Source organism: Lampetra planeri, chromosome 3 (assembly GCF_965212315.1).
Source record: "Lampetra planeri chromosome 3, kcLamPlan1.2.h2, whole genome shotgun sequence".
Lineage (NCBI taxonomy): Eukaryota > Metazoa > Chordata > Hyperoartia > Petromyzontiformes > Petromyzontidae > Lampetra > Lampetra planeri.
The window spans coordinates 13,837,132-13,858,285 of record NC_136109.1 but is presented as its reverse complement, the minus strand read 5'-3'; the positions used below and the strand labels follow the sequence as shown (position 1 = coordinate 13,858,285).

Below are 21,154 nucleotides of genomic sequence, written 5' to 3'. Positions count from 1 at the left end.
GCCACTTGACCTCGGATGCCTTTCTTTTGATGTAGTTGTGTTTTATTGTAGGCCAGTTATTAGACCTTGAACATTGTTTGAATTACTATGGAATTTGAACATCACAACCTTTCTGTTTGTGGAAAATTGGTTTTGTGTGAATACCAAACAAAACTTCGGTTTGCAGCCAGCGGTTGTTTACAGCCTTCGGATTTGACTTGAGCAGCGCCATGGTGGAGCGAGTGTGGTATAACCGCGAGCAACTACATCGTGTCTCCGTCGCGCACTTCCTAAGAAGTGTGCAAATACAAGATTCATGACTGTGTGGTAAACAAGCATTTCATCATTTTAGGGGGTATTCCTTGGGATAATGACAAGTCGGAGTGGCGTTAACCATCAGATGCGATTTGATTTCAAATATGTGGTATTCACGTAAATATTATTGTTTTTAATTCAGTTGCTGAGTCATACATTTTTTATGGCCTTCAAAAGCATGATAGGTGTGGCATTGTGACCTTCCGAATGGGTGCTGTAATTTCAAAACTTTGAACAGGTAACTCTGGATGGGTATCTGTAATAGAATTGGCGAGAAACCTAGTTTTGCTTTGATTCACAGGTTCATCTGTCCAAATGCTTTACTTGATGACATAAGGAAATAGCATCTATATATTGGTTTTGTTATTCACACTTTGATGACAAATAACTGTGCCTCTAACGTTAGCTAGAGAACAAAGCAATTGTGTACAGACATCAGAGCACGCTCAAGGTTTTTTTGCCTTGAGGATTTGATTCAAGTTGTGTTTTTGGGATCATTCCACTGCGAAAGATCCATTCACAAGTCTCACAGTAGTCCGTGCTCACCCCATGTCTTCAAGAAAAGCACATGTCACAAATCAAACCTTCCTACACACCTTGCTGCAGAGGGAATGCTCAAATACAATGTAGTCAAACTAAGTGAAAAGTGAATTAAACTATTGTTTACTTTGTTGACCAGGGCGAGACCCTGAGGTTATCAACTCCTTCCGATATCAGGAAGGCACTGGAACTTTGCACTTTATTTTGAACTGCTTTTTGTATTTAGTTTGTTATCCTTCCCCTGCACCTCCGATTATGACAGTTGTCTACGTACTGTGCAAAATAAGTTCAACATACCGTTGAGAACCAGGTTTAATCATGAAAGGTTTTCTGGATTCAAACCCAGGATTCCAGCAGTGAAGGCTCGGCACCCTAAACCCTGAGCCACCCACCTGAAATAAATTTGAAGTTTTTAAGCAATGCATTTTTTCAATTTCTATCTCATGACTGGATCACAGTAAATGTGTGAGACATTCGCAGTTTATTTTCATTGTGTTTTTGTGTAGTTGTCAGTAACCGAGCTGTAGCTATGACAGTCACTCTTGCAACATGCGATAAAATTTCCCGATGTGGTAACCTGGGACGAGAACACATTTTTGGGTTTCGCTATATGTGAGAAGATTATTATCTAAAGCAGGATGTCTGGTGTGGCCTGGTACCTTGGCCATACCCCTGTGGTATCAAGCCAGTGCAGTTTTAAACAGTTTTTCTGATTGCCTTCCCTGCCTGTGTTTTTGACAGTCACTTGCTTGGCTCCTGGGTGTCTTTTTGCGTAATATTGTAGCACTGCTGATAGTCCAAGGCCCTCGGCCAAATAGGGACGATCACAAAAATGTGGCCTCCAATTGTGGCATTACAATGGCTTCATCCTTTATAAAAAAAAAAATAAGCATCAGAGCTATTGCCTTAGAAGGCAATATTTATTCATTTTAAATTAGAGAGTAACCTAACATTTGGTGTTTATTAACTTCCTATTTTAGCATTAGTATAACTATTACCTGTAAATTGATGAAAATATACCGTTTCATTTAAATTGGTAATTAATATCTTGATCGCTCATCCGTTTATACCATACCCGTGGTCGGTATTACATGATGTAAGTTTACATTTCTTAACGAATACGAACTAAGCTTTTTTATTTTACCAGGTAAAGCCCTCTGAGCTATGTAGCTCTTTTTCAGAAGTGACCTGGCTGCCACTGATGGCTCAATGAAGTGGCTTATCACGTGTATATATATCATATTAATTAAACATGTTATGCATTCACACGTTTTATTTCTGTCGGCGTAATTCAATGAAAAAAAATTAATGTATCGTGAGTTTTGTCTTTGTTCTTGATTATTCATCAAAACTTAATCATTTGATACAGAGATCACCGCGGGGAATGTATTCCCCTTGTGATGCCATGTGGCATGTGGATGGCTGTTGCAGGAATGCGTACCTTGTTCCTCTTCAGCGATTGTGAACTATGTTGGTCATTGTGGGTTGCTCTTTTCAGAAAGCAGCAGGTGTTTAGATTATTTAGATTATTCCGCTGCTATAACTTTCGGCTGCTATAACTTTCCACACAATAAGCCACTGAATTGAGCTATCATTTGTGGCCAGGTCGTTTCTGAAAAAGAAGCTATCTGATAAAATAAAAAATAGTTGACCTTTTTTAAAAAATTATTTGCTTACCTTTCCGATACTTGGCACTTCTGTCGTGTTTCTGTATTGCTTGTTGTTGTAACTTTCTGACCTGCCCCTACTGGGACATCTGTGACAAAGAGCTTTAGAGCTCTGGGTTCCTCCAGTCTAAATTAAGATTCTGATTCTGATCTACGCCACGCACAATGGTGTGTGTGTGTGGTTTTAAAAGCAAGCTTGTGATTAACTGCATAATGTAAGTTTTATCTGTGTTAAAGGTCTCTTATTGTGTTTTATTCGTTGTTTAACTTGTTGAAAAAGAGCTATATAGCGCAGTGAGCTTTCATGAGGCCAACGATATTTGAAACACGCCTTCTATCTCCGACCAGGACACACCTTGAATGCACCCAATCTCGTCAGGTCTCAGTAGTTGAGCAGCTTTGAGCCCGGTTACTTACTTGGTTGGGAGCACCAGGTGTTATAGGCTTGAGCTGTAAGGTGGCCAGGAGATGACCGTATAGATTTCGATTTAAAGCTTTCGTGACTACAGGGATTCATCTTCTTGGTTCTTTCGGTAAAGTCACGTAGAAGGGAAGTAATAAAATAATAAAAATAAAACATATTATTATTTTATTTTATTATGTTTTATTTGTATTATTTTATTACTTCCCTTCAACGTGGCTTTACCGAAAGAACCAAGAAGATGACCGTATAGCATTGGATTCTTTAACCCACCTGTGCACGACTTTGAGTGTTATACTTCCCTTTTTGTGTTTGCTCCAGGTATGCTGATTTCCTCCCACTTGCCACACTAATGAATGGAATTGGCCAAGTTAGCACTGGGTTGACCAAGTTAGACGGGCATAGTCGTGACTTCACAACCCCCTTGTGTGCCCTCGCCGGCATTAACAGGTGCTCATTAGCAGTACCTGTCCCTGCAGTGTGCGGAGCTAATTTGGAGGGTTTGATGTCCGTGTTCCATTGTCTGTTTACCATTGTTATTAGCGACGTGACATCGTGCCAAGATGTTTGTTCATTCAGTACGCAATTCGGCGAGCATGTTGCATCGAATGAATCCTCCTCGCCTTTATAATTCAACAAAAGCATGCTGTGCTGCACATCTGCCATGACCACCTGTTTTGCCTTGCCTTTTGCTCGAAAATGTAATATGCTTTTGAGTTGTACGGCTGTTTCTGAGCGGAGTGCTCCATCTCTTCCCTGCTCTTTCTATGCGGCAGTTGGAGGAACTGATTCAGAAGCACATGGAGTACTCTCTTCAAGATCTTGGAGGTGATGCCAACTGGCAGCTCATCGTAGAGGAGGGCGATATGAAGGTATGGTATTGAACAGTTTTAAAGTCAGACTTTTATGCTGAATGAGATCAGCTTTATGTCATCTCCGATATCATTCATATCACGAGTTTTCCCATATTGATATACAGCATTGTACATGAGGGATATCTGGCATTCAGAAAGGGCAATTTGGTGGTGCCTATTTGGTTGGAAAAATACATAAAATCAGGACACTGACACAGTTGCCCATGTGTACTTGGTCATGAGGTATTTAATTTATTAAGTATCATACTGTCGATGTATTTAATGGTGTTTTCACATTACCACAGGACTAATCTGAGGTTCTATGAGGGTATTTCAATAAGAGAATGGATAATTAATAATCTAGTCACTGTGATCTGGCCCCAGTACTCGTGTGCAATGTTTTACCTTCTAGATTTTGCACCCAAGATGACAGTGAGCTGTCATTACGTTTTTATTTCGTGCCAGTGTCAAGATACGTGAAAGTTAAACTGTACTACTATACTTATTTTATTTTACCAGGTAAGGCCCACTGAGCTATATACCTCTTTTTCAGAAGCGACCTGGCCACAAATGGTAGCCCAATCAAGTGGTATGTGGACATTTGTTGCAGCCAAATACTCTAAACGCATATTTTAAAATGTGGAGGGGAAAACCGGAGGATCTGGAGAAAAATACACGTGGAGAACATGCAAACTCCAAATATACAGGTGTCAGGGTCAGGATCGAACCCGCGACTTCCTGCAATCCAGGCGAGGTAGAGTTAACATCTCGCCACCGAGGCACCCCAAAGTTTTTGGAGAATGCAAGTGAAATATTGTGACAACTGTGAACATTGTTTAACAAAGTTTGGAATACCTGCAATCATAATGTTAGCATGCTTGTGCTCGGCCAGTTGACGTGTCTACTACAACCAACGTCGCTTGTTTTGAGAGGTTGAATTTGGTTGACAGGTGAGTAGGAAGTAAGCACATATCATAGATTCTACAAATCAACCAAGGCAGAATTACCTTGTGTATTAAATCACGATGCTAAATCCTGACAATGCATTCAATCACTGCAGGATGAACAATCTTTACGTACTTAGTTGTCATCTTGGACACATGAATTAATTTCTCATGTGCCCGTCTGGCTCAATATTAATTGAAACATCGCTCGGTGATTTTTCAGTGTCCGTGGCTTTGCATCATAATTTCTGTATTCATTGCCCTCGTAATTTTGCTGGTATGGTAATTTAACAGCAAACGTTTTAAGAAAAGTTAATTTTGAAGTTAATTTAATGCTGATTAACGAGGAATTATTATTTATCTCGCAATTTTTTCTCAAAATAAAATAGACATAGCTCATGGTGAGGAATGATTTAATAAGAATCATGATGAAATGTTTACTGTTTGATTATCATATATTTCAGTGTTCATCCCTGTGTTTAAACGTTCTGAAATTCTTTGAACAGTGTTTTTTGACACAAGTGTGAGCGCGCCTGTGCCTTCTATTTTCAGCATCATGCCATGATAATTAATTGATTTGAGAGGTTTGTATGCTTGCCACTCAAAGAAGCCATTACTGAATTTCCTTTGGAATGTTGAACGGCTCCACGATACCGTAAGATTGTATTGCGTTAATTCAGATCCGTTCCGTGCTTACTCTTGAGTAGAGTCGTGGATAATGGCGGATAATTGAAACTAAGAGGGCCCGGAGTAATTGGAGTTTTCGTGGACCCTACCTGCAGATAATGGGGTTATCGGACCGCATTGAACTATTTTAAATGACCTTCAGTTATTTGTGCATGCGGGCCTTGTATTTACATGGTTAGCTGTGGGTGTGCGATCGGTGCGTGCATGTGATCGGCGCGTGTGTGCCTCTGGTCGGTGCTTGCAGGTTTACCGGCGGGAGGTGGAGGACAATGGCATCGTGCTGGACCCTCTGAAAGCCACTCACACCGTGAAGGGCGTCACCGGCCATGAGCTGTGCCACTACTTCTGGGACGTGGGCGTCAAGAATGACTGGGAGAGTGAGTGGATGCACCCGGTGGGATGGCAGAGGGAATGAGCAGCAGCAATCTCTCCAGTAGTGTTGGGCCGAGGGGAATGATGTAACTTTGACTTAGGCTACTGGCTCTCTCAGGTAAAGTAGCGTCGTCTCGGTTCTTATAACATTTGGGATGTGGATAAAGCTCATTCTTTATCATCACATGTAACTTTACGTAGCTTTCTTCGAATGGAAAACATGCGTAGGCTATTACCGAACACAACTTGCAATACAGATTAGCTGCTGAATTACAAGATCTGTCCTTGGCAGTCTGGGCTAGATGGGTAGAGGAAGGCTAGTTCTTCCATCCATTGTCAGGTAATGGAATTAAATTCATACCTTGCCCAATGCTGTTTTATCGAACATGCGTTTCAGCATACGCGGTTTACTTTTTGAGGTATGTTTTACCGTGGGGGTGATGTTTTGGCTTTACGTGGTTTGACTCTGCTAGGATTCTCATCTCTGTGTCGACAGGTAGTGCACGGTCCACTTGTACAGTAGAGTACAGTAGAAGCTGCGAATTCATATCTCGTCTATAATTAGGAATGCCCTAATTGGTTGGAAAAATTACATCGCTAATTTACCAAATACACCAAAACTTTGCCCATTGCAGGTTTTCCCATCGTGGATTTGACCATTTGCACCAAATTTACTGAGGTACATTTGGCCGATCACGCCCCTGTAGCTCGACTATTCACAGGTTAAATGTTCCTATTCGTCATTGAGATTAAAACGGCAATGGTCAATATTGCGGAGTCAAAATCGGATTGAAACGACGACAGTGTTCACAATGTGGGGAAAATGTTCACATACATCCAAGGTACAAGCTGGCTAGAAATGTAACAAAAATAGCAGTGTATATAAATGTTTTTTGTGTTTGTTTTTCTTTGCAGCAACCCTTGAATCCTTCAGAGTGGTGGAAACACTGGCAGACAACACAGTTATAATATATCAAACACACAAGGTAAGACAATTGACAATACTAATCACTCTGCTTATGCACCTCTAGATATGTGCAACACAGCGACATTGGGCATTGCAACATGGTGTAAAAAAACACTTCCTTACAAGATGACAAGACATTTGTAACATTGTTATGACATCCCAAAACATGTAAATGATGACCATTACCTTCTTGGGGAATGCAGTTTAATTGAATGAATGCATTCAGTTTCAGTGCTTGCAGGCAATTTTTACCTCGTTTCTAAATTCCGGTATCTATAAGTATATGTACTGATTTGTATCTTAAAAGTAGGACGGACACAATTTGCCTTTTGGCATGAAAAGGTTTGCGCAGAGAACTTGTTTGTCAAATACGATGGACGGCAGAGAAGACTCCCAGAATATACTTGTTGGATACACTCCATATGAAAACGAGTCGGTGCATTCTATTTTAAGCTCTCCAATGTGTGGGGAATTTTGATTTGTATAGCTGTAGGTATATACAGGTTTCCCTCTTTTATGGGAGGTCCTTGCGTTACAAAAACAACAGCTGTCTGCCGAGTAGCGCATGCAGTACACACACAATGTTGTCCCATGTCCAACCGCATAGCCTCATGAGTGAATTGACAGCGCATCAAATTTAGGGTGGAAATAAATTATACGCGAAATCGCACAAACCGAACCCGCTTAAAGTGAGGGAAACCTGTATACATATATATTTTTATTGATCCGCAAAGTGGACAATCGGTGGACGGGAACTGCTACACACGTGTTCCTTGGTAGTTTTATCAGCTGATTGATGCAGGGGCTATGTCCCCATGTGCCGTGCACATGCTTCCGTCTCCATGTGACATGTCTATGGTTTACGTGCAAGTTCGATTACTTGTGCATGCGTTTATTTGTGCTGACCTTGCATGTGCCATGCATCGCCCTTTCCTTTGCAGCGCATATGGCCGTCCACGCAGCGAGATGCCCTGTACCTGTCCTGTCTGAAAAACGTCTCCGCTGCCAAGGAAAACTACCCCGACACGTGGATCGTCTGCAACCTCTCCGTTGATCACGCGGATGTGCCCGTACGTTTTGGGTTACACATTTGTCGGAGGTCCAGGGAAAGACTCTTGTTGCATGAAGGCAAAAATTATCGAGGCATCTGTAATTTTTCTGAAATCATGTGCTGAGTTTTTTAACTGACGAGTAAAATACGAGAGTTTACGTAAAGCTTCGTCAGAATCGTATGAATATATTATGCACAAGTCTTAAAATATAGGGAAACTCTACGCAAGTAAAGCAGTATGCCAGCAGTGATAGCAAAGGACGAACCTAGAATCCTGTAACCCCTGAGTGAGATAATTCTTTTTCGATTTAAAGCTTTCGTGACTGCAGGGATTCATCTTCTTGGTTCTTTCGGTAAAGTCGTGAGAATTGTTTTATTATGTTTTATTTTTATTATTTTATTACTTCCCTTCTACGTGACTTTACCGAAAGAACCAAGAAGATGAGATAATTCTGTTATTAAAGCCCGAAACTGAGACTGCTGAGGAAACTGGACCTCTGAACCTTGGGTTGCAGCAGGTTTTAAGGTATCCGATTGGTTACCACAAATACATTAAAAAGTTGTGCTCATTGATTCGACCAATGCCCATGGCACTTTATGCATTGGTTGATGGACATAAAGTGAGCCAATCAGCCATGCAGTGGAAAGCTGCATGGCTTTGTTTTATTTTCCTCCACTCGTACCCCAACGTGACTTGATACGACAACGTTTTGGGTTTTCTTTTAGAGACCACCACTTAAATACATGGCTTGGCATGAGGCGGACAACATCATTGGTAGGAAAAAGCCAAAATTAAGTTTAATACTGCATTGATGCACGCCTACACAGTGATTCACTCGTGAGTTAGTGCACTCTGCTGCTCTTTAAATGCTCGCACAGTCCAAGAATATTTTCCGTGTTTGTTCAGGTATTATTTGTCGATACGTCAATTGCATGTGTCATATGGTTGTATTACAGCATTCACTGGCAATATGGTACTTTAACATCTTAGAAAAAATATAAATATGATGTCGAAATAATTAATCAATGAGATGGAAATCATGTTTCGGGCCCTTGGCCACGACCACCTGCCAGAACCCTCTAGCAGGATCTCCCCCCGGACCACGTGACCACCCCTAGCCCCCATTTGGGGCCCCCCTGTAGACTTAACCGGTCATGTGTCCTCTCAGGTCAACCAGAGTGCATGGCCCTCAGTAACCCCTTCCCTACGGCCAGCACTCTCACACCTGATCCTCTAGGGGCTGGCACTGCACGCCAAGCGTGGTGCCATCCAGCGCTATCACTCAGCGCTGACCGAGCCCCTCTAGGGCCGGTACTGCACCCACATCCTAGTGGTGTCCGCGATGTCGTTACATCGCACGCCGTGCCTCTCTAGGACGGCCGGCATTACACAGTGACATCCCGCGATGTCACTACACATCTCATGGGTGTGCTGCGTGCAGTCTAGGACAACTCCCTGTGAAAGTGCCGTATCCAGCTATGCCCACTTTACTTTCTACTGAGTTATGATTTAATTTGGTATTATTTTTAAAGCATACATTTTATTCTTGTAAATATTCAGTTCATAAATGTTACATGTGACTACAGACACTAACTAGACCGCTGCAGGAAATCATTGATCTTGTTGACATTCAGTGGAAAAGGCATAAATGTGGTATGTAATCATCAATTGAGTTAAGGTTCCCAGAAGTGTTAAAGTAATAAATGTTACGCTAATGCTGTATGTAGTTTAAGCAACTTCTTCAATCGCAGTGCTATTAAACTGAATTTATTTAAGGCTTTATCATTGAGATTTGCTCTATTCCTTGTGGATTGAGATACTCATTGGCATCGCACCATTTACTGTCCATGATTTAAAGCAAGTATCTAAAATGTACTCCGTAAAAATATACACCATCGCATACTCGAGATGGGCTGCTGCATGTCTGTCCACATGCAGGTGACTGGAAAGTGCGTGCGGGTAAAGATCAACATCGCCATGATCTGCCAGACGTTTGTGAGTCCACCAGAGAATGGGCAGGACATCATGCGAGACAACATCCTCTGCAAGATCACCTACGTGGCCAACGGTAGGGCCTTCCACTCGCGTCACCTGACAGGGCAGCCCAAAAATGAGCCGACAGTGCACTCCGCAACTGATGAGTCGGCAATCTATAAACTAAACTATATTTCTGTATTACCAGGTAAGGTCCACTGAGCCATATAGCTTTTTTTCAGAAGCGGCCTTGCCACAAATGATCACTCAACAAAAAGTGGCTTGTGGTGTGGGATTTTATAGCCAAATGCTAAATGCATGTTGATTATAAATGTGGAGGGAAAAACCGGAGGACCCAGAGAAATATCCACGTGACCACTTGGAGAACATGCAAACTCTAAATATACAGATGTCAGGGTCGGGATTGAAGTGACGATCTCCTGTATACCAGGCGGGGTAGTTAACATCTCGTCACCATGGCGCCCTAAACTGTCGATTTACCATTTTTAACATGATCATCAAGGGCCACAATTAAATTCTGACTGATTAATTAATTTATTTATTTTATCAGGGTGAACGTAACCAAGGCTATTGACTGCGAGGGCCATGTGAATCCATTACTTCCAACGCAATTAAAATAATAAATGTCTGTTCTGGTGTGACTTTGACCAGCTCGATATTAATCCACTAATCGACACATAATTACAGCTACACAAACAAATACGTCAACAAGTTGAACTGTATTTTAGGCTTTCCCTGTGTCCATTGTGGTGCGTCCACGGACAATGAAGAAAGACTGTGCTGCTGCGGACCTCGGTCACGTCCGAGCGCTCTGCGCGCCTCATTAGGTTGGCACTGGGAGCTCATTGACGGCAGGCACAAGAGCCTACAGATGCATCATTAGGCCTTGCTCGGCTGCCTCGCCCTGTTCCTCCTGACTGGCTGTCCTCAACAGCAGACAAAGCACAGTTAATGCATGGTATATATTAGCAACATGGGACAAATTATTATTTGCAAACGATTCATTTTATGTAATTTCCAACATAGCATTGAATTAGGCGTTTTTTACATGCTGTCCAACCAACAGTTTCTGCGGCCTTCGCTAGGTTGCGGAGGTTTTCTGAAAAGAAAGCGTTGCTTTAATCGGCTGTGATTTTGTATTATGTATCCTGTTTGTCATTCCCCTTGTGTGTTTAACACAACTAAATAAGACTTGCCTTGTCTGAGCTGTGGTGTGTGGGCAAGGCTGAATGGAGTGCCGCAGTGGCTCGGAGATGTTAACTACCTCACCTGGTATACAGGAGGTCGTGGGTTCGATCCCGACCCTGACGCCTGTAAATTTGGAGTTTTTCTCCTCGTGGTCGCGTGGATATTTTACCCTGGTCCTCCGGTTTTTCCCTCCACATTTAGGCTTGTAAGAGTCTATTTTAATGAATAATTCCTTGAATCGTTAAATGCCCAATTGTTAGTAACCACTCCTCATTCCAAAAGGTCAAAAGTGTCCCTTGCACCCTGGGTCTCTTAATGCGTTAATCCAGCACTGAGCCTGAGCGGCAGAGGTGACACCTGGGATCGTGACATCTTCCTGCTTCACACTCGCAGCCTCTCTCACTCACCCCGACTTGCACGAGACACTGAAAGGACCCCCCCTCTTTCGCCTGGCTTTCAAGTGATACCAAGTTTGGCTCCGCACAGCAGTCACAGCAGTCGTTTATGTTTGCAAAATGTTTTGCGCGTTGTAAATGTGACTGTTTTAAATTCTAATCACATTTATAGCAGCATTGTTACCTGAAATTTTAATGAAGACCACATTAAATTTTGATTTGAAGCTTTCGTGACTGCAGGGATTCATATTCTTGGTTCTTTCGGTAAAGTCACGTAGAAGGGAAACAATAAAATAATACAAATATAAAATGTGTTGCAGTCGAAACGTTGTGAGAATTTTATTGTTTTATATTTTTATTATTTTATTGTTTCCCTTCTACGTGACTTTACCGAAAGAACCAAGAATATGAAGACCACGTTGTGTAATTTATTACAAATTATACAATTACAATTCTACCTGACCCCAGATTTTATCAGAGGGCTCTCAAATCCACGTGTGTGCCTGCGTAAGGGATGAGCTCACATTTATTTAAATCTCTTCCAGTTGTCGAATTCACAAGGTTGGATGCACTTTCTGTGTTACCCTTTACGGTAACATGTTTATCATTATCATGGCATGGCTGCTCTTATGAGATCATGGACACAAACAGACAGTGATCATTCACAAAACTGTAACATCCATAGCAGCATTCATCGCTGTTGAAGGAGATAAGTTAAGCTCGCGTTAATTGTTCATACCAAGTCACAGTAATTTTGGGGGGGGGTGGGGTGGGGGTTGCTCTATGCCATGGCAGGAGCGACACCAAGCAGACTGATCTGCGAACATCGCATTTCAAGTAACAGTTGCCAGCCGCTTCGTTCTAGATGATCCAAGGGTAGCAGTGCCTCTCTTATCAGTCTACTTTCTTATCCTTGGCTCATTCCCCACATATTTCGAAGTTTTAGAAATATTTTTTCCCTAGAGCAGAATTTTTTGCAGGTGAGGTGATTAAAATGTATTTTCTCCAGACGTAAAAAATGGCTTGACATTTGTTCCTAATGATACACTCCAACTGTTCTTATTTTGGATGGGTTGTGCATATGAAAATGTGTGGATGAAGCTATGTCCTCAGATTGTTATTCATTATGCATGCCGTTCTCTCAACGGTCACCCAAAACCACAGTACATACCTGGCAATGTCAGGAAACCTGACGTAAAATTATTCATATTCTAGTTATTTATGCTATCGTGAACAGAATGATTACAGTGCAAGGGCTTACCCAACTTCTCTGCCCTCACTAATGATTTGCTGAACTGCACTAGTCCTTTAAGGCCATGATACACGAGGGTAGTTGTTAGCAACCATTGCCAGCAGTAGTCACTGGCAACGCATTTACTGCGAGTTGCTATGGCAACTTTATAAGGCAGTGGCATATGGTGACAGAGTTCTGCCCAGGTATTAACAACACTGTTATTTGAAAGTGAACAATGATTGTTCTGCAGGCTTGTGCTCTTAAGTTATCGTACAACCTCTGTGATTCTGATTCGAAGTTGCCATCTCACTTGCCCACTCAGGGGATCGACAAATCATATTTATCAAAATCTAGCCATGTTTTTTTATTTATAATGGAAAACAGTTGCAGAAATTATGCCGGTGACAATTGCCAGCAACGACTGCACTGAATTTGCCTGGAGTGCACACGTGCCATGGTCCATTAGGGCCTGTGGTCTTTTGAGATCCAGCGTCTCAAACGTGACACGAGAGTGACATTGCCAGAGCAACCCCACGCTCACATTCTTACGCTAGGATCTGTGGTTTGAACAGGATTTTTTTTTAACGAACATCATATCTCTTGCCTTTTTTTGTCAATTATTTTAAACTTGTAGTTACCTCACCCACAATGCGAGTGCAAGGTGCAACTCATCAAGTTCAGAAAGAAGGCATATTTTGTAATAATTAAAAATGCATAATTCTGGTGATAAAACGGCAATATAATAAAAAAAAACTGGAGCAATAACGTTTAAACATTTTATGCCAAGAAATATTTGTACATAAACTATTTTGTTTCTGTCTGGCTGCTTGCATTGCTTGTGTGTGTGACCCGCAGTGAACCCTGGCGGCTGGGCCCCTGCTGCTGCACTGAGGGCCGTGGCCAAACGGGAATACCCCAAATTTCTCAAGAGATTCACTACCTATGTCAAAGAGAGGACGTCCAACAAGGCCATCATGTTCTAGATGCGGGTCAGTATGCACTTATCCATGAGGCTGGTACACGTCGCTTGGGTACCCTGCATTCTCAAAGCTGGTAAATAGTTGTACGGTAATTCTTCGTTTTTCACGATAGTTGCGTTTATGAAAAGTGCCGCTTTAAGCGGAGTTGAAAAGGGTACGCTGCCGCGTACTGTATCATTCCGCGCGTATTCCCAGAAATCCCATTACCGTTCATCCGCGCAGCTCAAGAAAGTACTTTGTCTTCGACCGCTCAAAAACCGCATTATTATAACACGAGTGCACTCGGCATTGTGCGAAAGGTGTTCTCTTGTAGAAGAACCGTGTTGTAGCAAAACCGTGTTGTGTGAAAACACGTTAAGTGAGGACTTGCTGTACTTGTGTCGAATAAAACAATGTTTCTCTTGGTGACTTGTGTGCATTTGTCCGTTATCATGCTGGTTATCATGCTGGTGTGTATGGGTATCACCATAATAAATCTGTTTTATTTTTTTCCTGGCTTTCGAATAGCACACTATAATTGTTTTGAGTTAATATTTACAATTCCATATTCACATTCCCCATTACTTTTGCACAATTCTGTCTACTAAACAGTGGACATTGAAAGACCCAGTCACATAATTTGCAATAGCAGGCATTGGTGTGTCACAGACCAAAGCCCGCATTTTACATTTTTCCTTACTTGAAATGTACAAATGTAATACCGAAAGACCCAAAGAATATGAAATCAACACCTAATTTTCACAAGTTTTACTCCTGATCACCTATTTTCTCTCTTAATCATTATTCTCCACCTGTCTTTTTGTTTCACGCTAACCCTCCTTTCCAATAGACGTAATTACGTGGGTTCATCTGGTCGTATAATTTGAGTTAATCTCAGTGGGCTCCCACTTGGTAAAATAACACAATTTTTCCACCGATTTCGCCTATGATTAGAATTATTGTTTTAAGCTATCAGGAGAAGCATGCAAGGATTCACCACATTCCCCTGCCCCAGGCCCCAGCTGTTGTGTTATCACGATTGTGGATCGCATTTTGATTAAGAGCCAATTATTAATAGTCTAATATTTACCATTTTATTTAGATTGTTTTTCATGTAATAGTCAATGTACCGTTTTGTTTGCTCCTTAGCCTGAAAATATCGGTTCTGGAATGCAGGTTTCAATGCATGCATTATAACTAAGAGCATCAATCCCTTAATAGTCGCATGCCCAATGTAGTCGTATAATTGCTATTTCCACTTTTGATCGCAGGTCTAATGAAGGCCTGCTGATGACCTCACTGCAAATGGAGCTTGAAGTTCGTGTTTTACTCACTGAAGTCCGTACAAGCCTTCAACGGCAGGACATGCTTTCTTGAGGATATCCAATCCAGCCGGTCACATCAGCCATGCATATCCTTGTCACTTTTGGCACAAAACTGACAGTCATGTATAGTACAACTTCCCCTGTTAATCTCCCCTCGTGCTGTTCTGTTTCATGTGCTTACCGCTGATCGGTTTGGAAGCTAATAGAGCAAACCTCACAGAGAATATTTTTTTTATTGCATTGGAAACTAATGGATTTTTTAGGTTTTGGGATTTTATAAATGTTCAAACTCGGTGTCTTACCAATAGGTTATTGACTATTCCATTGATTTTATATCTTATTTTTTACAAATGTCTTTGTCATTTTCTATAGCTATAGACCATCCATGTAGGTTTGTGTTTTGCATTAACAGATGAGCTACCAAGCTATGCTGTTGCCAAATTGCTCATGTTTTGTTGGCTTCGAGGCTTTGAGGCACGTGGTTGTGTATGTAAGGTGAAATTTAGTAGGTGATATTGCTGCTTTCCACCGGATTGGAAATTTGATAACGCAAATCCACACAGCTCACAGTACAACGTCCACATTCAAACTCTTGCACGTTAGCGGTGCACAGTTTAGCGTTGTGAATCAAACATCATGTTCCATCTAAAATGTATATTTTAAGTGCTCGTATAAAAGATGCAATTTAATAACATTGTCCAACATTACATTTTAAAGTTTATTAGTAGATGCCAAGGTTTTTTTTTTTTCTACTGAAACTCGCATACCTTGTACAATTTCTACTTTTGCCTTAACTAGTTCGTGTGACTTTGCTCGAGTGAAGAACTCTTCTGAGTCCTGATGGGCTTGAGTCCAATCATCCTTACACATCGTCGCGACGACGACTCCCTTTGGTGGTGTAGCGTATGGCTAGGCATGATTCACACACGTGGTGCATTTCATAACACTTGTGTTGAATGATATATCTGATTCTTTTTTTTAAATAGATGCAATATATATATGAAAACTAAAAATCGTACTGTATCCTTTATAATTTCATCATGAAATAGCCAGGAAGCATTTTGCATTAAATCCAACTTTTGGGGAAAATTATAACATCGGGCACCTGGTGGATATTATGCGGATATCATAATGAGATGTGTATATCTGGGTGAAAATGTTTTTTTAAACCTTTATCTGTATACTGCATGATTCTAGCTCTATATGTTGGTCAGTGAGAATTGAGACTCGTGTCATAAAGAAAAACTGTCGTTGGATGTGTCCCTGGTGTCTTCGACTCCACTGGGGGACATTTTCAGCCTTAGCTTGGAGCTGTCTTGATAAGTGGCAGAGAGCACAGTCTTGGAGACTGCTTTAGCCCTGTAATAAAATAACAAACAACCATAATGCTTGGGGTTTTTTTTATGTGTTAGAGGAAAAAAATGTAGATTGAGTTGAAAAGATCAATATGTTCTGCATAAAGGTGGAACTGGAATATTGCGAATATCAATATCCCAGTCAAGACACTGGGTTATAGATAACTTAAAGCTGCTTTCCCTAGGAGGACATGAAAATAACGAGTTTAAAGTTCTGTTATGTTTACCACTTCCGTGGCACTACAACCATTAATCGCAAGAGTGGGAAATACTAAATGTATCACAGATGTGATTACGGGGGTTTGGTGATGTAAGCGAAGACAAGTTAAGTAAGCTGAGTGTTGTGCAGCATTGTGCTGCTGTTACAATGTGTGCCCTACAGCAAGCTACATGCTTTGTACATCTATATGAGATGATTTTTTTTCATATAGATTGCCCCAATGTACCGTTATGCAATGCTGACTAATAACATCCTTTTTGTGTAGTTAAATTAAAAATATTTTATTTTTGTAACTCAATGTTTTATTTTCGTACCAGGAACAGCAGCTTTTAGCCCAAACAACCATCGGTTAACACTGCAGTAATTAAAACCGCATAGTATTGGTGTAGAAAAGTAAAAGATTGCACCCATATATGATTTGTAGAGTTTTAAAGGGCGACGCCTGACATTTGATCAATCACAATTTGGCATTAAGGACTTGAACATGAGCTATAGGAAATTCAGTATTCACCAACCACGCTGCTTTTAATCATACATAGTACAGTGTTGCACATGCGTACATGAAGGTTTAAAATGTTAAACGTGTGGGCTTTACGATTGAATTTGGTAAAAAAATGTCTGTAAAATTGCAAGACGTATTATCCTACAATTGGGCATTTTATTACAGAATGTGATACGTTTAAGATGATGTACCTGTACATTTTTTGTTTGTCTTTTTATTTACAACTTTTTCTGATAAGCTTTTTATACCCGCATGTATAGTTGGTTTCTTTCTGGTGCGCACTGTACATTGAGTTTGCGTTGCGTAGAATTATTGAAACTGCTGCAAGTCATTTGTCATTTTAAGAAGTACAGTATAGAGATTAACTTTAAAGTCTTAAGTTTAAGATACGTTTTAAACGTCATCTGTAACACTTTAAGGAGCACCATTGATTCATTTTAAAATTGCGTTTAATGTTGTAATAGCTTTCTTAATAGGTAGCTTAAGTCCCCTTATTTCAATGCACATTTGCTGTCTGTTGTGAGTGTCAGTGCTGCAGTGCCACTTTGAAATTATCCCAATAAACAATCCTAGGTCTCCCTACTAATACTACTACCGTACCAGTTGTTACAGAACGCCATACATGGGGTGTATATTCCTTTAACCCGAACCTGTACTAGTTAACGCAATCTTGCTCTAAGCACGCAAGTACGGCATTAAATTGTGCAGAGCACCACCTCTTGTGGGTTTGAGTTGTCATAATCCACTGCTGCTTTTTAATCTGCAGAGATATTAGATGCGTAATCTATGGATAAAGAAGATGCGAATTCCAAATCCCGTACAGCATTTATCTTTGAGACTTGTTCTGCTGTATTGTGGCCTGTAGCATGTCCTGTAGATTGTGTTAATGATTGAAAGCCTAAGTTACTTGTGTTAATGTGTAAGTTGTGTACGTTTTCGTTTTTACCTTATTTGATGTTGTGTTTTTTGCAATTATCTATCGTTTGTAGGTTTGTTTTATTTTCAATGTGCACACAGTTGGTGGGCTTGTAGCAAGATGCTTGGTGATGAATAAAATGCAGTTCTTGTGGTCTGCCCTTACTCTGCTGTTATATTCATGCCACCTGTCGCATCAGGCAAAAGTGCCTCCACTCTAATTCCGTCAGTGTCAAAACTGGCGATACTGACCGCAACTGGAAGTGTGTCTGCACTGTTTACCAGAGGTGTGGACTCGAGTCATGTGACTTGGACTCGAGTCAGACTCGAGTCATGAATTTGATGACTTGCGACTCGACTTGGACTTGCATAACAATGACTTTGTCCCACCTATGAGATGTGGACTCGAGTCATGTGACTTGGACTCGAGTCAGACTCGAGTCATGAATTTGATGACTTGCGACTCGACTTGAACTTGCATAACAATGACTTTGTCCCACCTATGAGATGTGGACTCGAGTCATGTGACTTGGACTCGAGTCAGACTCGAGTCATGAATTTGATGACTTGCGACTCGACTTGGACTTGCATAACAATGACTTTGTCCCACCTATGAGATGTGGACTCGAGTCATGTGACTTGGACTCGAGTCAGACTCGAGTCATGAATTTGATGACTTGCGACTCGACTTGGACTTGCATAACAATGACTTTGTCCCACCTATGAGATGTGGACTCGAGTCATGTGACTTGGACTCGAGTCAGACTCGAGTCATGAATTTGATGACTTGCGACTCGACTTGGACTTGCATAACAATGACTTTGTCCCACCTCTGCTGTTTACCATTTCGATTTGTGAAGGGGCTAAATGTCGGAGGTTGCAGTAACTAGTGACATGCGTACGGTACTGTTGGTGAGAGCACAGCTGTAGAAGTAACTCCACGAAGCTCAAAGTCGCCAGATGAAATGACGATCGCAATGGGAATTTCATCTCGCACGTAACGTTTTTTTGATCCTGTGGATTGAATTTGAAATTGGTTCGTATTCGGCTGGTGTCAACCAATCGGCATGAAGCTTTGAGAAGTCTCTTTAAGTGGCAGGCTTTCACGGTCACGCTTTAATTGATACATGAATTCTGCATAGCCGAAAGAAATAACATCTCATGCCAACTTGCACTAAGTAATGTAAATACACTTGTTGGGGCTGAGTTGGTGACCGGATTGTTTCTCCAATTTGTGTTGATTTAAGGTCGTGACTTTCCTGCGAGATGTATCTGGCTTTTCAGGGGGGTGTGGGATCTATAAATGACGATCAATATTTTCAAATGAGAGATTTTACTTAAAACTACATTGGAAAGTTTTGTTAACACCCTTTGGAATTTAAATAAGCAGCTGGTGGTTTGGGTCTCGTTGTTTACGATGACAATGAACGTTTGGTTTATATAAATTCTCTTAAGAATTAAACAATAAAATGTGTTAAGAGGTTTTTAATTGTGTGCCTTGTTATTTGATTTAGATAACATTGTTTTTGGTAAAATTGTGTTTTTGATTCTAAGACATTTGCTTTGATTTGCGGTCCGATCGTAATTCTAAATACTGCATAACTAAGAATTCTCAAATAAACACTCTACGTTCAAAGGTTTGCGGTGTTCGGTTGAAACATTCTGAGCAATTGTGAGCTATACCAACATGTGCAAGTTGTATGACATCCTTTTCATGTCCATTTGTGAGCTATGAAAAAGGCTCAGTGCTGTATTTTTGTAATACTTCTGCCTTTTAATCATATATGGCTGTCATTTTTATATTTCATAAAAATTACGTTTTTTAAAAGCCACATTAAAGGAATGCATTTTATGGTATACTCATCTTAACAAATTGGACTCTTTCCAAGACCATCATTATAACGTATATCTAGTTTTAAACATAAATGCAGCCACGTCCTGTGCATATATTTATATTGTCCCCTACAGCCAAAAAAGGCAAGACTCCTAAAATTGCAATTTTATTACCAATTTGAGAAGTAAATTTAAGATTTTTTTTATTTGCGAATTGTAATTGTTATTATCGCGGTGTGTCGCGGATTAAAGGAACCGCGGATATCGCGTGAGAACTCTGTCCCGGTGCACAAGAGCAACTGATTCATTTGGTAGCAATACACCAACGTCTGAACTCCCAAGCATCAATGACTGCGTTATTGCAAACGAGTATAAATAACGCTTTGTATACTCACTGACCCGCCCCTACTGGACATCCGTGAAACACATTCCTGCGGAGGGAGCTGGTAGGAACGTTGGGTTGCTCGGTCAATGTCCAGGGTCAACGGCGGCGTGGTGTATTCCGCAAATATGGCCGACTGTGAGGGCGGGCACAAGCCGGCGTGAGTAGGTTAAACGTTGAGTTTTATAAGGTCACCACGGGGTGACCAGCCCCTCCCCACCCAGCCCCACCCCTCCCACCCTCCCCACCCAGCCCTTCCCCACCCTCCCATCCCCACCGAGGCCCTCCCCCACCCAGCCCCTCCCTGCACGACGGACACAATAATCCCCTGTGGGCTGGTGTAACTAGGAGGTTCCTACCAGTAAAATAACTTAATAGCTCATTGGATAAAGATTCTGATTCTGAGTGGTTGCTGTTCCAGATGATTGAGCTTTTGCTGAAAGTTGTTAAATTGTCCCAATCACTGGAGGCAAAGAACCTCACGTCTGGGCAGTTGCACAAAATAGGCAACCTCGCAGGAAAAAAAAAACATCGCAATTATCTTAATAAGAAATTAGGTGTATTTCTATAAAGATATTGCACTTCAGGGAATATGGCTTATTTATGGAATAGGTCATGGTGTGATACACATGGAACTGATTTCACTATGACCATCTTGGCATGGATGAAAATGTAAGTTTGAGTGTGTCCGACACCATTAGTGTTTATGAGCATTTCAAGATGAGTGGACATTATTGGAATTACAATAACAAGGGTTTTCACCTTTTTTCTGGAAATAAAACTGAAACTTTTTTTACAAGGAATCATGTCTGCATTACTTGTGGTCAAAATGCAAACAAAAAACACTGCATTGTCCTTGAAACTGATTGATCCACACCAGACGGCTTTCTTTTGAGCCTCGTCTCAATTGGTATATGCTTATAACAAGAACACATCTTAAAAACCAAAACATTCTATTTGGACGCACAAAAATGCCAACCCAGGGCGATTGGTGTTCCAGTACTCATAAGGAAAGAATTGTCCTAAAGTTATCCAGTTGCGTTATACTTGTTT

At 41.1% G+C, this 21,154-nt stretch overlaps 1 protein-coding gene across 4 annotated transcripts in view; it reads left to right on the top strand.

The window, feature by feature from the left end:
• The window catches only part of LOC144738358 (ceramide transfer protein-like), a 97,791-nt gene extending 78,269 nt beyond the window's left edge, over positions 1–19,522 (top strand). For all 4 annotated transcript variants that reach the window (XM_078621413.1, XM_078621420.1, XM_078621409.1 and 1 more), the window contains 7 exons: positions 3,699–3,794; positions 5,652–5,784; positions 6,695–6,765; positions 7,688–7,816; positions 9,737–9,866; positions 13,466–13,599; positions 14,841–19,522. In XM_078621413.1, coding sequence (XP_078477539.1) covers positions 3,699–3,794; positions 5,652–5,784; positions 6,695–6,765; positions 7,688–7,816; positions 9,737–9,866; positions 13,466–13,593 — 687 coding nt within the window. In that variant the 3' untranslated portion in view covers positions 13,594–13,599; positions 14,841–19,522. The remainder of the gene's footprint in view (positions 1–3,698; positions 3,795–5,651; positions 5,785–6,694; positions 6,766–7,687; positions 7,817–9,736; positions 9,867–13,465; positions 13,600–14,840) is intronic.
• Positions 19,523–21,154: the final 1,632 nt, after the last annotated feature.